General features: G+C 41.1%; 1 protein-coding gene across 3 annotated transcripts in view; it reads right to left on the bottom strand.

The window, feature by feature from the left end:
- Window positions 1–8,204: 8,204 nt before the first annotated feature.
- Window positions 8,205–17,647, bottom strand: part of creb3l3a (cAMP responsive element binding protein 3-like 3a) — a 36,098-nt gene continuing 26,655 nt past the window's right edge. For 2 of the 3 annotated variants that reach the window (XM_062039542.1, XM_062039543.1), the window contains exons 7-10: window positions 13,753–13,821; window positions 13,508–13,592; window positions 11,180–11,273; window positions 8,205–8,782 (exon numbers count right to left, since the gene is read on the bottom strand). In XM_062039542.1, coding sequence (XP_061895526.1) covers window positions 8,472–8,782; window positions 11,180–11,273; window positions 13,508–13,592; window positions 13,753–13,821 — 559 coding nt within the window. In that variant the 3' untranslated portion in view covers window positions 8,205–8,471. The remainder of the gene's footprint in view (window positions 8,783–11,179; window positions 11,274–13,507; window positions 13,593–13,752; window positions 13,822–17,647) is intronic. The other variant, XM_062039544.1, reaches the window with a different exon arrangement.

The raw sequence follows: 17,647 nt of genomic DNA, 5'->3' as shown, positions 1-17,647 counted from the left end.
TTTCTTCATAGACATGACGGTGAAAAACTGAAAAAACAAAGACACAAACATACATAATGCCTCTACATATTTGTCTACTAGGACATACAAAATGTAATTGTAATGTCCAAAAATGTCCAGCAGAGGAAGATCCCAGTCTGCCTGAAGGACTTGAACACGTATCTAATCCGACAATTTAATTCAAGATTTCGGCACTATTACACTTTTTTAACATGTCTGACATGTTCTTAACTTGTTAAAGACAACTCACGGCATTGTTTCTAACTGCTTTGTGTAGGACGGCAACAGAGATTATTACAACATGACGAATATCGGAAGTCAACCAACAGGAAGTAATTTAGCGGAAGTGACATCACCCAACTGCTGTTAAACGATTTTAAAGCATCCAAGAAATAAAAACAAACTTTCGCTCCAAATTAAAGCATTGCACTCACTATATATGTCTTTGCACATTGTGTAAACAATACAAAAGTATTATCATGTAATTATGTAAAGAATATTAACAATTGACTTCAGGACAACACGCGTTATGTTACAATCAAACAGCTGGTTTGTAATACATACTATACAAACAGTACACACAACTTTGTAGGGCTCAACAATAGATAGAACTGCCACATCTACCTCAACGGGAAAGACTAGCTCCTGGCAACATACCATCGGCTATACACTACTGCCATCTAACGACTTGGAATTGCAACTGCATTCAAAGTCTACTAGACAACAGAGTACAGTACTTGCAAATGTGACATAGGCGTGTAAGTACTGAGCAGCACAGCTCCCAGTTAAATGTTGAATGAAAAAAAAAAAAAATTTTTTATAAACAATGTACATTTCGGAGCTGGGGCTGAGCGTCGGGACGGACACGTTTTCACAGTGTCTTGGCTGAATGAGCAGGTATCGGACACCTCGGTCTCCTTGGACGCATCCTCGCTCATCCATGCGGACTGGACACTGGCCGAGAGTTGGTGGGCGGCCGAGGGTGGAGTCGGCTCTCTTGGTTGCTTTGTTGGGTCTGCTCCTGTCTCTGGCCATGCTCCCCCCACTCCAGCAGACGATGGCGTCGAACACCGCAGAGGCCACCACAGTATACATATTTTGTTGTTGTTGTTGTTGTTGTTTTACTTTTGTGGCTGTGTGTAGAAGTGGCTGGTTGCATCAGCTCTGCTCTTTTAATGTCTTTAATGTCTTTTGTGTTCTTTGATGTTTCCCTCTTACACACATGTTTGTGTGCTATGGCTATGAGTTTTTTCCCCCTGGTCTCAGTCTGTACCCCCTCTCCAGGGGCCCAGGCTTAGACTGAATCTTTTTTTTCTCACCCCCCCCAGCGTTTACCTGTTTCTCACCTTTTTTGTAAGGGGCGCCGGAAGTTGGCAGACCCGTCAGCGGTCCGGTTCTGTCTCCCTGTAATGTTTGTCTGCTCTTGATTAGGATTCTACTGAAAATCTTAATTTCCCCTCAGGGATTATTAAAGTATTTCTGATTCTGATTCTGATATATTAACACATTTTAAACACACGTAAAAATTACAAAAATTAGTACTGTCAAGTAGTGGTATGGATTCCTAGGTACTGGCAATTGGTATAGATGTGAAAGCCAACCAGTCCTCATGCTAGATAATGGTGCTCACACCAAATATTTACACTTTGAACACAGTTTAGTACATATGTTTACTGTAAAGCAGGGGTGTCAAACTCATTTTAGATCGGGGGCCACATGAAGAAAAATCTACTCCCAAGTGGGCCGGACTGGTAACATCACGGCACGATAACTTAAAAATAAAGACAACTTCAGATTGTTTTCTTAGTTTAAAAATAGAACAAGCACACTCTGAAAATGTACAAATCATAATGTTGTTGTTGTTTTTTTAACACTTACAAGTTGCAATTAGTGGTATTCCATCTTTATTTGTCGTTATTTAAACTTTCTGAATAAATGATGTGATAATGTTCACCAGTCAACTCATTGGTGTTAATTTTCAATCCATCAAGATAAAACAAAATAATATCAAAATCAACTTACAGGATGTTATTTATGTAGTTTGCACATTTTCCTCGACTGGTGCACTAATAACATCATGTGGTTTATTTTTATTTTTACATATATGGCATCATCTACAAAGATACAAAGAATTGCTATTGTGACATCTAGTGGACACATTTAGAACAGTAGTTTCTTTCATTAAGTGAAGTGAAGTGAATTATATTTATATAGCACTTTTTCTCTAGTGACTCAAAGCGCTTTACATAGTGAAACCCAATATCTAAGTTTTATTTAAACTGGGAGCAGGTGGGTAAAGTGTCTTGCCCAAGGACACAATGGCAGTGACTAGGAGGGCAGAAGCGGGGATCGAACCTGGAACCCTCAAGTTGCTGGCACGGCCACTCTACCAACCGAGCTAAATAAATAAATGATAAATGGGTTATACTTGTATAGCGCTTTTCTACCTTCAAGGTACTCAAAGCACTTTGACAGTTCCACATTCACCCATTCACACACACATTCACACACTGATGGCGGGAGCTGCCATGCAAGGCGCTAACCAGCAGCCATCAGGAGCAAGGGTGAAGTGTCTTGCCCAAGGACACAACGGACGTGACTAGGATGGTAGAAGGTGGGGATTGAACCCCAGTAACCAGCAACCCTCCGATTGCTGGCACGGCCACTCTACCAACTTCGCCACGCCGCCCCACCGCCCCCAAAAAATATTTGGGCTAATTTTTATACTTAGCAAACTCATCCCACAGGCCGGATAAAACCGGGCCATACGTTTGACACCCCTGCCGTAAAGTGCACTCACTTCGGCAAAAATGACTCATTTTCAGTGGGTAGTGTATTTATGCTACTGTACAAGCTGTACACTGACTACTCTTAACTAAATCCAAGTTGACTTTCTCTCCTAGTGTCCCTTGAGAAGATCAAGTAGCATAAAATCCTTGCTGAAACGTATGTAAGATCATGCCTACATGTTGTCAATTTGTACAATACTGACTGACTCAGTGATTCGGTAAACGTGCAAATTTCTAGTTGGGTACAAATCTTATGTAAATGACGCTACAGTTTGGAAGAATCCCCAGGAATTAATGCCTCGCCCAAACCGTCTTGGTCCGGCTGATATTTGGACAGCTCACAGAGATAAGTGGCATCCAGACAGCAGACAAATGAGGTAGCAGTTAAAAACTGCACAAGATTAATACAATGTCCGATTAATGCAATTAGCTGATAATCACACTTCAGCCAAAATCCTGGTAATCTAATCGCGGAAAACTATTTATCGTCCTCCATGTTTTATTCAAAGGAAGTTGCAACCCAATAAACAAGACAAGACAGCATCCATCTTAAAATGGTTAAACACTTCTTTCAGGTTCCATCTATTGATTTCTGCTCTCTTGTCTGACGTTACTTTTTCATTTCCTCCCTTTGCTGAATGGCAGGAAATGGGTGGGTGGGAGAGCATTATTGTGTTTGAGAGAGCTTGTGGAGGTCTTCAGTTTAGAGGTTTTCCTAGGGTAAATCCCATTTGTTGATTAAAAAAAAAAAATCAAAGATGAGGGTTTTCTTTTGATGGGCATCATTCCTTTTATGGCCCACCAGATCTAGAGGGAGTCGCAGCGAGGCTCCTCTGAGGTTTTGCTTCATCAAAGCACTGCGTTAAAGATGCTGATGAGAGACGCTGATTGCCAAGACACTTTTAAGCTGATTAAAAAGTTGAAAAACAAAATAACTTCCATGGGTTGGATTAATCCAGCTGCAACACATGTAGTTTGACAATCCAATATGGATGATGTGACAGTGTTTGCTCGGTAACTGAACAAAAACAATCAATACTAATCAGCAGTTGGTAAAACATGCTTCAGAATGTTGTTTATGAAATCCTTGCTCCAGTCGTTTAATGAAAACTTTCTTTGGAAAAGTTGCGGAAAAAGATGCAATCTTTTGATAATCTATCAATCAATCAATCAATCAAAGTTGATTTATATAGCCCTAAATCACAAGTGTCTCAAAGGGCTGTACAAGGCACAAAGACATCCTCGGCTCAGATTGGAGGGGACCACAGATGTGGGGGACCTGGTTAATAGTGTGAGAGTCCAGTCCATAGTGGGGCCAGCAGGGGATCATCTTGAGTGGAGACAAGTCAGCAGCGCAGAGACGTCCCCAACTGATGCACAGATGAGTGGTCCACCCCGGGTCCCGACTTTGAACAGCTAGCGCGTCATCTGTGGTCACCTACTAACATAACATTAAATCAACTTGTGAATTTACGAATGTGTTATCAAAGTTTTAAGTGTTCCTTATGAAGTGAACTAACTAACTTGCGTTGTGTTCTGCATATGGTGAATGTTATATTCATCTTGGAGAAAGGGGATGGCCCTATCCGTGAGAAGAGACTAAGGCTATGACTACACTAACCCCTTAAACGTATAATTATTTAGCCTAAGCCCAGTTTCATCCACACTAAACCATTATTTAAGATTCCCCTCCATTCTTCTACATGTACAGACGCTTGTGGAAATCACACATGAATACCTTAAAGGCCTACTGAAACCCACTACTACCGACCACGCAGTCTGATAGTTTATATATCAATGATGAAATCTTAACATTGCAACACATGCCAATACGGCCGGGTTAACTTATAAAGTGCAATTTTAAATTTCCCGCTAAACTTCCGGTTGAAAACGTCTATATATGATGACGTATGCGCGTGACGTCAATCGTTGAACAGGAAGTATTGGTACACCACTGAATCCAATACAAAAAAGCTCTGTTTTCATCTCAAAATTCCACAGTATTCTGGACATCTGTGTTGGTGAATCTTTTGCAATTTGTTTAATGAACAATGAAGACTGCAAAGAAGAAAGTTGTAGGTGGGATCGGTGTATTAGCGCCGGACTACAGCAACACAACCAGGAGGACTTTGAGATGGATAGCAGACGCGCTAGCCTCAGACATCACCTTGACCTCCTCCGTCTCCGGGCCGCCGACCGCATCTATGATCGTCGCTCCGTCGATCGCTGGAACGCAGGTGAGCACGGGTATTGATGAGCAGATGAGGGCTGGCAGGCGTAGGTGGATAGCTAATGTTTTTATCATAGCTCTGTGAGGTCCCGTTGCTAAGTTAGCTTCAATGGCGTCGTTAGCAACAGCCTTGTTAAGCTTCGCCAAGCTAGAAAGCATCAACCGTGTATTTACATGTCCAGGGTTTAATAGTATTGTTAATTTTCTGTCTATCCTTCCAGTCAGGGGTTTATTTCTTTTGTTTCTATCTGCATTTAAGCCCGATGTGCTATCACGTTAGCTCCGTAGCTAAAGAGCATCGCCGATGTATTGTCGTGGAGATAAAAGTCACTGTGAATGTCCATTTCGCGTTCTTGACTCTCATTTTCAAGAGGATATAGTATCCGAGGTGGTTTAAAATACAAAGCCGTGATCCACAATAGAACAAGGAGAAAGTGTGGAATCCAATAAGTTACGGTCAGAGCGAAAAAAGATACGTCCTGCACTACACTCTAGTCCTTCACTCTGACGTTCCTCATCCACAAATCTTTCATCCTCGCTCAAATTAATGGGGTAATCGTCGCTTTCTCGGTCCGAATCGCTCTGGCTGCATTGTAAACAATGGGGAAATGTGAGGAGCCTTTCAACCTGTGACGTCACGCTACTTCTGATACAGGCAAGGCTTTTTTTTATCAGCGACCAAAAGTTGCGAACTTTATCGTCGATGTTCTCTACTAAATCCTTTCAGCAAAAATATGGCAATATCGCAAAATGACCAAGTATGACACATAGAATGGATCTGCTATCCCCGTTTGAATAAAAAAATGTCCATTCACTCGGCCTTTAAGTGAATATATAAATACATGTAAACTAGGAAGTCAGGACGTGGGTATGTTGTTTATACACATTATGACCCGGAAGGTTTACTGCCATAGATAGGAACCGGAAGTAGCTCTGAGTTACACGGGAGGACGGCAATTGTGCCGTTTGAGCAATAAATAATTGATATATTGTTACATGTTGTTGTTCCTCCTTCGTCTACACAAGAAAGAAACATACGTTTTTTTATTAGACCAGGGGTGTCAAATTCATTTTAGCTCAGGGGCCTCATGGAGGAAAATATATTCCCACGTGGGCCGGGCGGGTAAAATCATGGCGTAATAACTTCATATTGTTTTCTTTGTTTTACTTCGGCCCTAAATACAACGAGCAGATTCTGAAAATGTACATATTACAAAAAATCCTCTTGACAAAACACTTCCAGCTAGTTGAAAATTCTGAGGAAAAAAATGGTGCAGTTTCACAAACACCATGAAGAACACAATGAATTTAGACTTCATCTCAGTGTATCTACAAAGCAATTCCACTTTAAAGGGGAACTGCATCTTTTTTGGAATCTTGCCTACCATTCACAATCATTATAAAAGACATGACGAGTGATGGATTTTTTTTTAATGCATTCTAAATATTAAATGCATTTGATCAAATAATAACAATAATAAATGTTATGTTGTGATGTTGGATTTTATTTTGTTATTATATTGTATATGTATTGTGTTTTTACTTTTTCTCCCTTTTTTTTCTTTTTCTTTGAAATTGTAATTTTACTGCCTTTTTTACATCATGGCCAGGGGACTAGAACATACTTGCCAACCCTCCCGATTTTCCCAGGAGACTCCCGAATTTCAGTGCCCCTCCCGAAAATCTCCCGGGGCAACCATTCTCCCGATTTCCACCCGGACAACAATATTGGGGGCGTGCCTTAAAGGCACTGCCTTTAGCATCCTCTACAACCTGTCGTCACATCCGCTTTTCCTCCATACAAACAGCGTGCCGGTCCAGTCACATAATATATGCGGCTTTTAAACACACATAATTGAATGCAAGCCATACTTGATCAACAGCCATATAGGTCACACTGAGGGTGACCGTATAAACAACTTTAACACTGTTACAATTATGTGCCACACTGTGAACTCACACCAAACAAGAATGACAAACACATTTCGGGAGAACATCCGTACCGTAACACAACATAAACACAACAGAACAAATACCCAGAACCCCTTGCAGCACTAACTCTTCCGGGACGCATTAATTTAAAAAAGGCATCACGCTTGATTTTTTTGTTTTCTTCATCACTGATTTCTGCTGACTGCAGACGTTATGATTTTCAGAGCCAACACATATATTCAAACATCACTTACTGTACAATGTCTGCTGTCATTAGGATGCAGACTGCTAAAATGTTCATATATACCCATTTATATTAAAAATGTCTCATAATCCTTGCAAAGAAACGGGGTGGGGAAGAGGGGGGAACAAGCACTTTTCGTGTCGTTTTCGCCAGTTCCAGGTCCTAAATGGCTCTCAAATTGTCCCAACTTGTTGGATTATGTCACCAGCTTTCTACTGTCCAGGTGAGATGCATGATTTATGATCTAGAATAATCTTACAGGGAGCAAGGAAACAGCAGATCAGTGGATGATGTAAACATAGGCACATAGGAAATGATCACAGCGCCGCTATAAATAGTTTGTCTGTGTTAGCGCTTATAATATTAATATCACTAACACTTGGTTAATATTCAAGTCACAAAATGTAAAGAGAGTATTGACAGTATTGACCATGACCTCCAAATGTGAGGCCATGGTTCTCAGCCGGAAGAACGAGGATTGCACTCTTCTCTCATAAAAAAGTAAAATGTTTTATTTTGTTTAAAAATATTGCATGAAATCAATTTACTTTTTACCAGAGAAATTACAATTTTTTTGTAGTATTGCAAAAACAGTCATAATAATCTAAAATGATATCTTGTAGAATTACAACCTTTTGCATTGATACATCATTCTTGGAGATTTACAGCATTTTTTATACACAATTTTACTATTCATTTTCATTTTATTGTGGCGATATTATAGATAGGGTATTCTGCTGATCCAATTAACCGCTGGAATCCTTCCCTCCCATCAGTGTGGCTGTAAAAAGTCAGATAAGCGTCTCCAATGAGTAAATATGTCAACATGTCAATAAGTGGGCAGGGGGTCATGTGATAAGCGGCCGTCCGTGAAACCTTTGCCCTAGTTTTCTACCTTTTTTTGTCCCCGCTGACATATTCGCCCTTTGGGAGATGCCTCGTCTAGACGTTTCATCACTGCTACACAGGCAGAAGCACCGAGTCCTAAAGCCTGCAAGGAAAAGAAGCCTTTCTGGCATCGTATACTATCTTTTTATTGCAGGTTATTTTTCTCCATCAATGCAAGCGCGCTTTCCAAATCGTTACTAATAGTTCACAAATTATCCACTGAGATCACAGTGTTGCCGCTCTATTTGCTGCCCTCCCACCGCCCCACCACTCCTACATCACGCTGGTTTTCTATCAAAAGCTGACAGGCAATTTCACTTTAACAGTCACTGATACAAAACATGGTCATGACAACTTGATTACGACTGATTGATGAGGACAATTTGTTCTACATGTCGTCGGCGTTCGGCGGGAGACCGGCGGACCGTTTCGGGTCCAAGGTGACGGTGGATACGTGGCCCGTGATGGGGTCCAGGTGGAAATGACCCAGGCTTTCTTCCCGACTGCTGTTTGGGGACACGGCGTCCAGTTCTTGCTTCAGCTTCATGTTACCCATCAGGCTGGTGATTTCCAATCCCGATTTTTCCAGGAAATGCGCATGCTCCGATTTGTCTCCGGTCGACAACGGAGGGTCGTCGACGTGCAGCACCCGGGACGCCTGGAGGTTCTGCAGGGACCGTGATTGGACTACAAGACAGCCAAGAAGACAAAAAATGTGTGTTACACATACATAAATAAATATATATATATATATATTGTCAAGGTTTCTGTGGTTTATCCGTTATACAGTGCTCAATACCGGGGTAGAGCATAATATACGTTAGGTCAAGAAAAAACAGGGACTATTTCATCCACAAGCCTGTTTCGCAGGTTTCCCTGCTCTTCAGGGGATTTTATAATATATATATATAATAATAAAATATACAGCCGGGCCCCCGGCCAGATTCTTTTAACCCAATTGGGCCCCCGAGTCAAAATATTTGGGGACCCCTGCACTAGACACTTGATTTTGTTAAAAATATATATATATGTAGCAGTCAATCCTACACATTTAATGCACCTGATTTACAACAATACCAGCAAATTTATATATTTAATAAGATACGCTTTATAAAATTGTGTTATTGTGTTTACTTTAGTTACATGTTATAGAACATTTTGGAGTCTATTACATATTGTCAAAAATCGGATCAAGACTCGAAATCAGATCGCGATCGGAGGCCAAAAATGTTGACCAAGACAATCGACAATTAATCAAAGCAACAGAAAAAAAATACAGGATTTTTTTCTCTAATCAAATTAAATTGATCGTTGCAGCCTTAATGAGTAGACCCCTAACATTTCTGCAAATCTTTTATTATATATTTTGATAAGACAATGCTGAAAAAAAAGACACTTGGATACAATATAAGGAAACAACACATTAATTAAATTAGTGAGACGTAATTGAATGGCTAAAAGTAATGCATTCTTTTAAACCAATTACAAAACCCAAACCCAGTGAAGTTGGCACAATTAGTAAATAAAAACAGAATACAATGATTTGCAAATCCTTTTCAACTTATATTCAATTGAATAGACTGCAAAGACAAGATACTTAACGTTCGGACTGGAAAACGTTGTTATTTTTTGAAAATAATCATTACCTTAGAATTTATTGGCAGCATTACATTGCAAAAAAGTTGGCACAGGGGCATTTTTACCACTGTATTACATGGCCTTTCCTTTTAAAAACACTCAGTAAACGTTTGGGAACTAAGGAGAGCAATTTTTTAAGCTTTTCAGGTGGAATTCTTTACTATTCTTGCTTGATGTACAGCTTCAGTTGTTCAACAGTCTCAATGGGAGACAGGTCTGGACTACAGGCAGGCCAGTCTAGTATCCGCACTCTTTTACTACAAAGCCACGCTGTGGTAACGTCCATGATAACGTTGCTTGGATAGCAACATATGTTGCTCCAAAACCTGTATGTACCTTTCAGCAATAATGGTGCCTTCACAGATGTGTAAGTTACCCATGTCTTGGGCACTAATACACCCCCATACCATCACAGATGCTGGCCTTTGAACTTTGCGCCTATAACAATCCGGATTGTTCTTTTCCTCTTTGTTCTGGAAGACACGACGTCGACAGTTTCCAAAAACACTGGACTCGTCAGACCACAGAAAAATTTCCCACTTTGCATCAGTCCGTCTTAGATGAGCTCCGCCCAGCAAAGCCGGCGGCGTTTCTGGGTGTTGTTGATAAATGGCTTTGGCTTTGCATAGTAGAGTTTTAACTTGCAAATATAGCAACCAACTGTAGTTACTGACAGTGGTTTTCTGAAGTGCTCCTGAGCCCATGTGGTGATATCCTTTACACACTGATGTCAATTTTTGATGCAGTACCGCCTGAGGGATCGAAGGTCCGTAATATCATCACTTACGTGCAGTGATTTCTCCAGATTCTCAGAACCTTTTGATAATATTGCGGGGGGTAGATGGTGAAATCCCTAAATTCCTTGCAATAGCTCGTTGAGAAATATTGTTCTTAAACTGTTGGACAATTTGCTCACGCATTTCTTCACAAAGTGGTGACCCTCGCCCCATCCTTCGTTGTGAATGACTGAGCATTTCATGGAAGCTGCTTTTATACTCAATCATGGCACCCACCTGTTCACAATTAGTCTGTCCACCTGTGGGATGTTCCAAATAAGTGTTTGATGAGCATTCCTCAACTTTCTCAGTCTTTTTTGCCACTTGTGCCAGCTTTTTTGAAACATGTTGCAGGCATCAAATTCCAAATGAGCTAACATTTGCAAAAAATAACAACTTTTCCAGTTTGAACATTAAATATCTTGTCTTTGCAGTCTATTCAATTGACTACAGGTTGAAAAGGATTTGCAAATCATTTTATTATGATTTTATTCACGATGTACCCAACGTGCCAACTTCACTGGTTTTGGGGTTTGTAAATTAGGTGGTGTGAAATTGACTGTAAATCCTCGAATGTGACTTGTAAGGGTCAACTCTGGGTTCCAGCGGGGTGACTCACAGGGGAGCAGGCTTTAGTTGTCTGGTGGGCATATGGAGATTTTTAATGCTGAAGGGTACTCACTTCTCACTGGACTGAAGTCTCCTTGGCTGACTTTGGTGTCGGCAAAGGGCTTGAGGCTGGGAATGAGGATTAGGGAGAAGGACAGCAGGAGCACCTAAGAACACGGGGGATAAAGAAGTCAAAAGCAGAGGACAAGGGGACACACAACAAGGCTTGAATTTGCATAGACCGCTTTTTTACACAGAATGTCGTGCCTGCAGGGCTGCTCTGCTTAAGTCATTAAGTCTAGTCAGACATGAAACTCACATTTATTGGATTGTGTGATGGATTAATTCATTAAATGCTACATTCTTTTATTTTCAGAACATCTCATAAGCGCTAATAATTAAAATGTACGCCAAAAAAAAAGAGCAACTTTGAGCAATATTTGCATAATACAGAAATAGCCCCATGGGAGCTATTGTAGTGTCTCTGCAGGGGACGTGTTGGGATATATATTTTTTCAGGTTATTTACTTCTTTTTTTTTTAACTATACCAAGTATCTATATTTTTCAAATGTACCACTCATGTTGTTTAAAATAAAAGTCAATAAAAATAAACCCAATAAATAAATAAAAAATATATACAATTTCAACCCTATAATTAAATAATATTTTAATATTTTATAATGGAGGGAAAAATATGTAAAAACTACTTATTTATCCATTATTTATCGACCAATTTTTACATGTCAAGTAGAGTGAAATATATTTTTTTATTATTTACCTATTTATAAATAATTTCTTGACCAACATACTTTTTTGTGACTAATTTATATATACAAGGACTTTTTCAAAATGTAATATTGGTAACACTTTAGTATGGGGAACACATATTCACCATTAATTAGTTGCTTATTAACATGCAAATTAGTAACATATTGGCTCTTAATTAGTCATTATTAAGTACTTAATGCCTTATTCTGCATGGCCTTTTTTATACAACCAGTAAGCCATTATCTAAGAGTCTTCCCTCTATAACCTAAGAATTATTGCTTATTAGTAACGCTAACCCTAACCCTTGCATGTTCCCCTAGTGTCCAAATAACTCTAAATTAAGTATTGTTTGCTTTAATGAGCAACTAATTAATGGTGAATATATTCCCCATACTAAAGTCCATCCATCCATCCATCCATCCATCTTCTTCCGCTTATCCGAGGTCGGGTCGCGGGGGCAGCAGCCTAAGCAGGGAAGCCCAGACTTTCCTCTCCCCAGCCACTTCGTCCAGCTCCTCCCGGGGGATCCCTAGGCGTTCCCAGGCCAGCCGGGAGACATAGTCTTCCCAACGTGTCCTGGGTCTTCCCCGTGGCCTCCAACCGGCTGGACATGCCCCAAACACCTCCCGAGGGAGGCGTTCGGGTGGCATCCTGACCAGATTTCCCGAACCACCTCATCTGGCTCCTCTCGATGTGGAGGAGCAGTGGCTTTACTTTGAGCTCCCCCCGGATGGCAGAGCTTCTCACCCTATCTCTAAGGGAGAGCCCCGCCACCCGGCGGAGGAAACTCATTTCGGCCGCCTATACCCGTGATCTTGTCCTTTCGGTCATAACCCAAAGCTCATGACCATAGGTGAGGATGGGAACGTAGATCGGCCGGTAAATTGAGAGCTTTGCCTTCCGGCTCAGCTCCTTCTTCGCCACAACGGATCGATACAGCGTCTGCATTACTGAAGATGCCGCACCGATCCGCCTGTTGATCTCATGATCCACTCTTCCCTCACTCGTGAACAAGGCTCCTAGGTACTTGAACTCCTCCACTTGAGGCAGGGTCTCCTCCCCAACCCGGAGATGGCACTCCACCCTTTTCCGGGCGAGAACCATACTGAAGTGTTACCGTAATATTTATTTAGCATAATTTTTAATTACTTTAAGACAATTTATTGAATTAATGGAATTTTTATTTATTTAATATAATTGTTATCCTTTTAAATAAACACTATCAACTATTAGAAATTAATCTATCAAAGAGAAGATTGGCATATTTTTGTTGTTGTTGAAATTTTAATGAATTAATGCATTTTAATTATGTTATATTCACTTTCAGCACCAACAAACCTTCAATAATAGCACATTTTGGTAAGTTTTGCATGCAATTCGTTCTGTATTCACATTCATTAAAGCTCAAATATTGGAGAAGACTTGTGGCCTGGAGTGTAGCATGCTGTGCCATGGCGGTGATCAAAGAGGATATGTGGCGTCCGTTCAAAAACGGTACTTCTTTACGTGGCAATTGTGCTTTTGTGTGTCCTTTGAGATGTCTCAGGTCTATTTAGATCACGAGCTGCCTTTTATTTCTCTACTTGACATTTTGGCCCGCCATCAAGGTTTGTGGCATCTTGTCGTTCTTACCAGCACGCATGTCCCAGTCTGGGCTGGCTTGTTAGATGTATTCATAACCAGAGCTTGGAGCCGGCGCAACTGTTCCATTAGCGACCTGGGGGACAAGTACATGAAAAAAAACAACTGCGCTGAGGGCAGACTTGAATGGATGTGAGGGCAGTTGATAAAAATGTCAGCGTAGCGCCGCCACCATTAAGATTACATCGTGCTCTCAGGGAGGTGGAAATAGCAGCCACATTTTTCGAGTCTCTTACATGTTGCATTTTTCAAGCTGGGACACTTTGCGCTGCAGCTCGTGGTTGTGTGCGTTGCATGCCGACATCCTGCAAGCACAGACAAGCAGTTCAAACAAAGATATTTAAGACCAATACCAACAATGCATTCTAAGTCTTTTTATAGATACTATAAATGCAAAATATTTAGGCCGCGTTTGAGACAATACATCGGTTCTGTGACTTAAATTGTTGCACATTTACTAGGTGGATTATTTTGAATATACATATACAATGGTGCTGTGGCAAGGCCCACCTCTTCCAAGCGTGCACTTTTTAACGTAAAGAAATATAGTTAAGTTTTTGAATGGAAACAAGTCAAACACCAGTGTCAGGCGGAAAACGGCCGCTCAGGCTGAAGCTGTCCTTTAGACCAGTGTTTTTCAACCTTTTTTGAGCCAAGGCACATTTTTTGCGTTGAAAAAATCCGGAGGCACACCACCAGAAGAAATAATTAAAAAACTAAACTCAGTTGACAGTAAAGAGTCGTTGTCGTAATTGTTGGATATGACTTTAAAGCATAACCAAGCATGCATCAATATAGCTCTTGTCTCAAAGTAGGTGTGCTGTCACGACCTGTCACATCACGCCGTGACTTATTTTGAGTTTTTTTGCTGTTTTCCTGTGTGTAGTGTTTTAGTTCTTGTCTTGCGCTCCTATTTTGGTGGCTTTTTCTCTTTTTTTGGTATTTTCCTGTAGCATTGTCATGTCTTCCTTTGAGCGATATTTCCCGCATCTACTTTGTTTTAGCAATCAATAATATTTCAGTTGTTTTTATCCTTCTTTGTGGGGACATTGTTGATTGTCATGTCATGTTCGGATGTACATTGTGGACACCGTCTTTGCTCCACAGTAAGTCTTTGCTGTCGTCCAGCATTCTGTTTTTGTTTACTTTATAGCCAGTTCAGTTTTAGTTTCGTTCTGCATAGCCTTCCCTAAGCTTCAATGCCTTTTCTTAGGGGCACTCACCTTTTGTTTATTTTTGGGTTAAGCATTAGACACATTTTTACCTGCACACTGCCTCCCGCTGTTTCCAACATCTACAAAGCAATTAGCTACCGGCTGCCACCTACTGATATGGAAGAGTATTACACGGTTACTCTGCCGAGCTCTAGACAGCACGACACACAAACAACACACAATTTGCAGACTATAATTACTGGTTTGCAAAAAATATTTTTAACCCAAATAGGTGAAATTAGATAATCTCCCACGGCACACCCGGCTGTATCTCACGGCACACTACCTTAGATCCGGTCTACATTAAGCCGGATAACTCATTAAACGAAGAATTTTTTAGCCTCAGCCCCACTAAATCATCGTTTAAGGTTCCCATCCTTGGATAATTTTTTACACGGGTAAGTGTGCCGTCTATTTCTTGAATCTCCGGCTCTTAGCTTTGTATGGACTGAGTTCGGAGAGGAAGTGACGCCAGAAATACCGCGCCCCACACAGGAAGTGACGTCAGAAAGAACGCGCCACAGCCAGCTTCATAATAAAGCGGTTTCGTAACTCGGAGCTAACCACTGGAAATATGGAGGCGAGTCATCCAGACATGCCCGTGTTTCTCCTTCCGTCTGTACAGACGCTTGTGGAAATCACACATGAATACCTTAAGGGAAAGCGATTGCAGCTATTTGGGATACAACACTTCTCAGACGGCAAGAGAACTTTCCAATGTCCAGGTCAGCTGTGATTCTACTTACCAAAAAACTTTGTCCATTTGTCGAAGGAGAGACAACGAGAAGGGGGGCACCCGTGGATGTGATAAAAAAGGTAGTGTGTGCTTTGTATTACCTGGCCCTCGAGGGAAGACTACGGAAAACGGCGAAGGCTTTTGGACTGGCAAAGCAGACTGTATCAGTTATTGTCCGCCATGTATGTCGCAGACTCGACGTCTAGGTCCAGAGTATATAAAGTCACCAAAAACGAATGGAAAATGAAGGTGAAGGCAAAAGAGTGAGGAGTGTCCTGATCAGATATCTAGATCCCGAGATTGATTGTTCTTTATCACATTGTTTACTTTCACATGTTCATTAAATATTTGATTAATCTATAATATCTCAGGTGTGATTCACTACAATAGGGCCCCAAAGCACACTGGATTCCAGTTAATTTAAATACCACAACACTGGATATTGTTCAATTAAGTTACATTTAAGAACTTCCACATGAAGCAACACTGGAGGTAACTATGACGTGCCCATTTTCCGCGACCACACACACAAACGACCATTGTGTGTGTGTGGACAAGGATTAGGTTAGGTGGTATTTACCCTGGATAACCTTAATAACCTTAACCTTAGTGTAGGAAGGGGCCTTAGAGCGCTCACAAGCTTACTGTATGCTTTCTGGGACTGCCAATGTAATAATGAGTGACGGCACGCAGCCGCTGACCAAGCAGTGGTCAGAAGTGCGATAAGAGCCATTTGGCCTCCACACGGCAGTAAGAATCATGAGCGAGTAAAAAAAATACAAAAGCTGAAGTGTTTTGATGTCTCCCATTATCACAATGGCTTAAAGGCCTACTGAAACCCACTACTACCGACCACGCAGTCTGATAGTTTATATATCAATGATGAAATCTTAACATTGCAACACATGCCAATACGGCCGGGTTAACTTATAAAGTACAATTTTAAATTTCCCGCTAAACTTCCCGTTGAAAACGTCTTTGTATGATGACGTATGCGCGTGACGTCACTAGTTAAACGGAAGTATTGGTACACCTTTGAATCCAATACAAAAAAGCTCTGTTTTCATCTCAAAATTCCACAGTATTCTGGACATCTGTGTTGGTGAATCTTTTGCAATTTGTTTAATGAACAATGAAGACAGCAAAGAAGAAAGCTGTAGGTGGGATCGGTGTATTAGCGGCTGGCTGCAGCAACACAACCAGGAGGACTTTGACTTGGATAGCAGACGCGCTAGTCGACGCTAGCCGACGCTAGCCGCCGACCGCACGGATGATCGGGTGAAGTCCTTCGTCCTTCCGTCGATCGCTGGAACGCAGGTGAGCACGGGTGTTGATGAGCAGATGAGGGCTGGCTGGCGTAGGTGGAGCGCTAATGTTTTTATCATAGCTTTGTGAGGTCCGGTTGCTAAGTTAGCTTCAATGGCGTCGTTAGCAACAGCATTGTTAATCTTCGCCAAGCTGGAAAGCATTAACCGTGTATTTACATGTCCATGGTTTAATAGTATTGTTGATTTTTTGTCTATTTTTCCAGTCAGGGGTTTATTTCGTCTGTTTATATCTGCATTTGAGCCCGATGCTATCACGTTAGCTCCGTAGCTAAAGTGTTTCGCCGATGTGTTGTCGTGGAGATAAAAGTCACTGTGAATGTCCATTTCGCGTTCTCGACTCTCATTTTCAAGAGGATATAGTATCCGAAGTGGTTTAAAATACAAATCTGTGATCCACAATAGAAAAAGGAGAAAGTGTGGAATCCAATGAACCCTTGTACCTAAGTTACGGTCAGAGCGAAAAAAGATGCGTCCTGCACTGCACTATAGTCCTTCACTCTCACTTTCCTCATCCACGAATCTTTCATCCTCGCTCAAATTAGTGGGGTAATCGTCGCTTTCTCGGTCCGAATCTCTCTCGCTGCTGGTGTAAACAATAGGGAAATGTGAGCATCACTCCAGCTTGTGACGTCACGCTACTTCCGGTAGGGGCAAGGCTTTTTTTTATCAGCGACCAAAAGTTGCGAACTTTATCGTCGTTGTTCTCTACTAAATCCTTTCAGCAAAAATATGGCAATATCGCGAAATGATCAAGTATGACACATAGAATGGATCTGCTATCCCCGTTTAAATAAAAACATTTCATTTCAGTAGGCCTTTAAATATCAGTCTTTTGTTCCAGTGGACATGGTTC

Source organism: Entelurus aequoreus, linkage group LG27 (genome assembly GCF_033978785.1).
Source record: "Entelurus aequoreus isolate RoL-2023_Sb linkage group LG27, RoL_Eaeq_v1.1, whole genome shotgun sequence".
NCBI classification, from domain to species: Eukaryota; Metazoa; Chordata; class Actinopteri; order Syngnathiformes; family Syngnathidae; genus Entelurus; species Entelurus aequoreus.
Note: the sequence above shows the minus strand (reverse complement) of the source record. Positions and strands in the feature narration are given on the sequence as shown.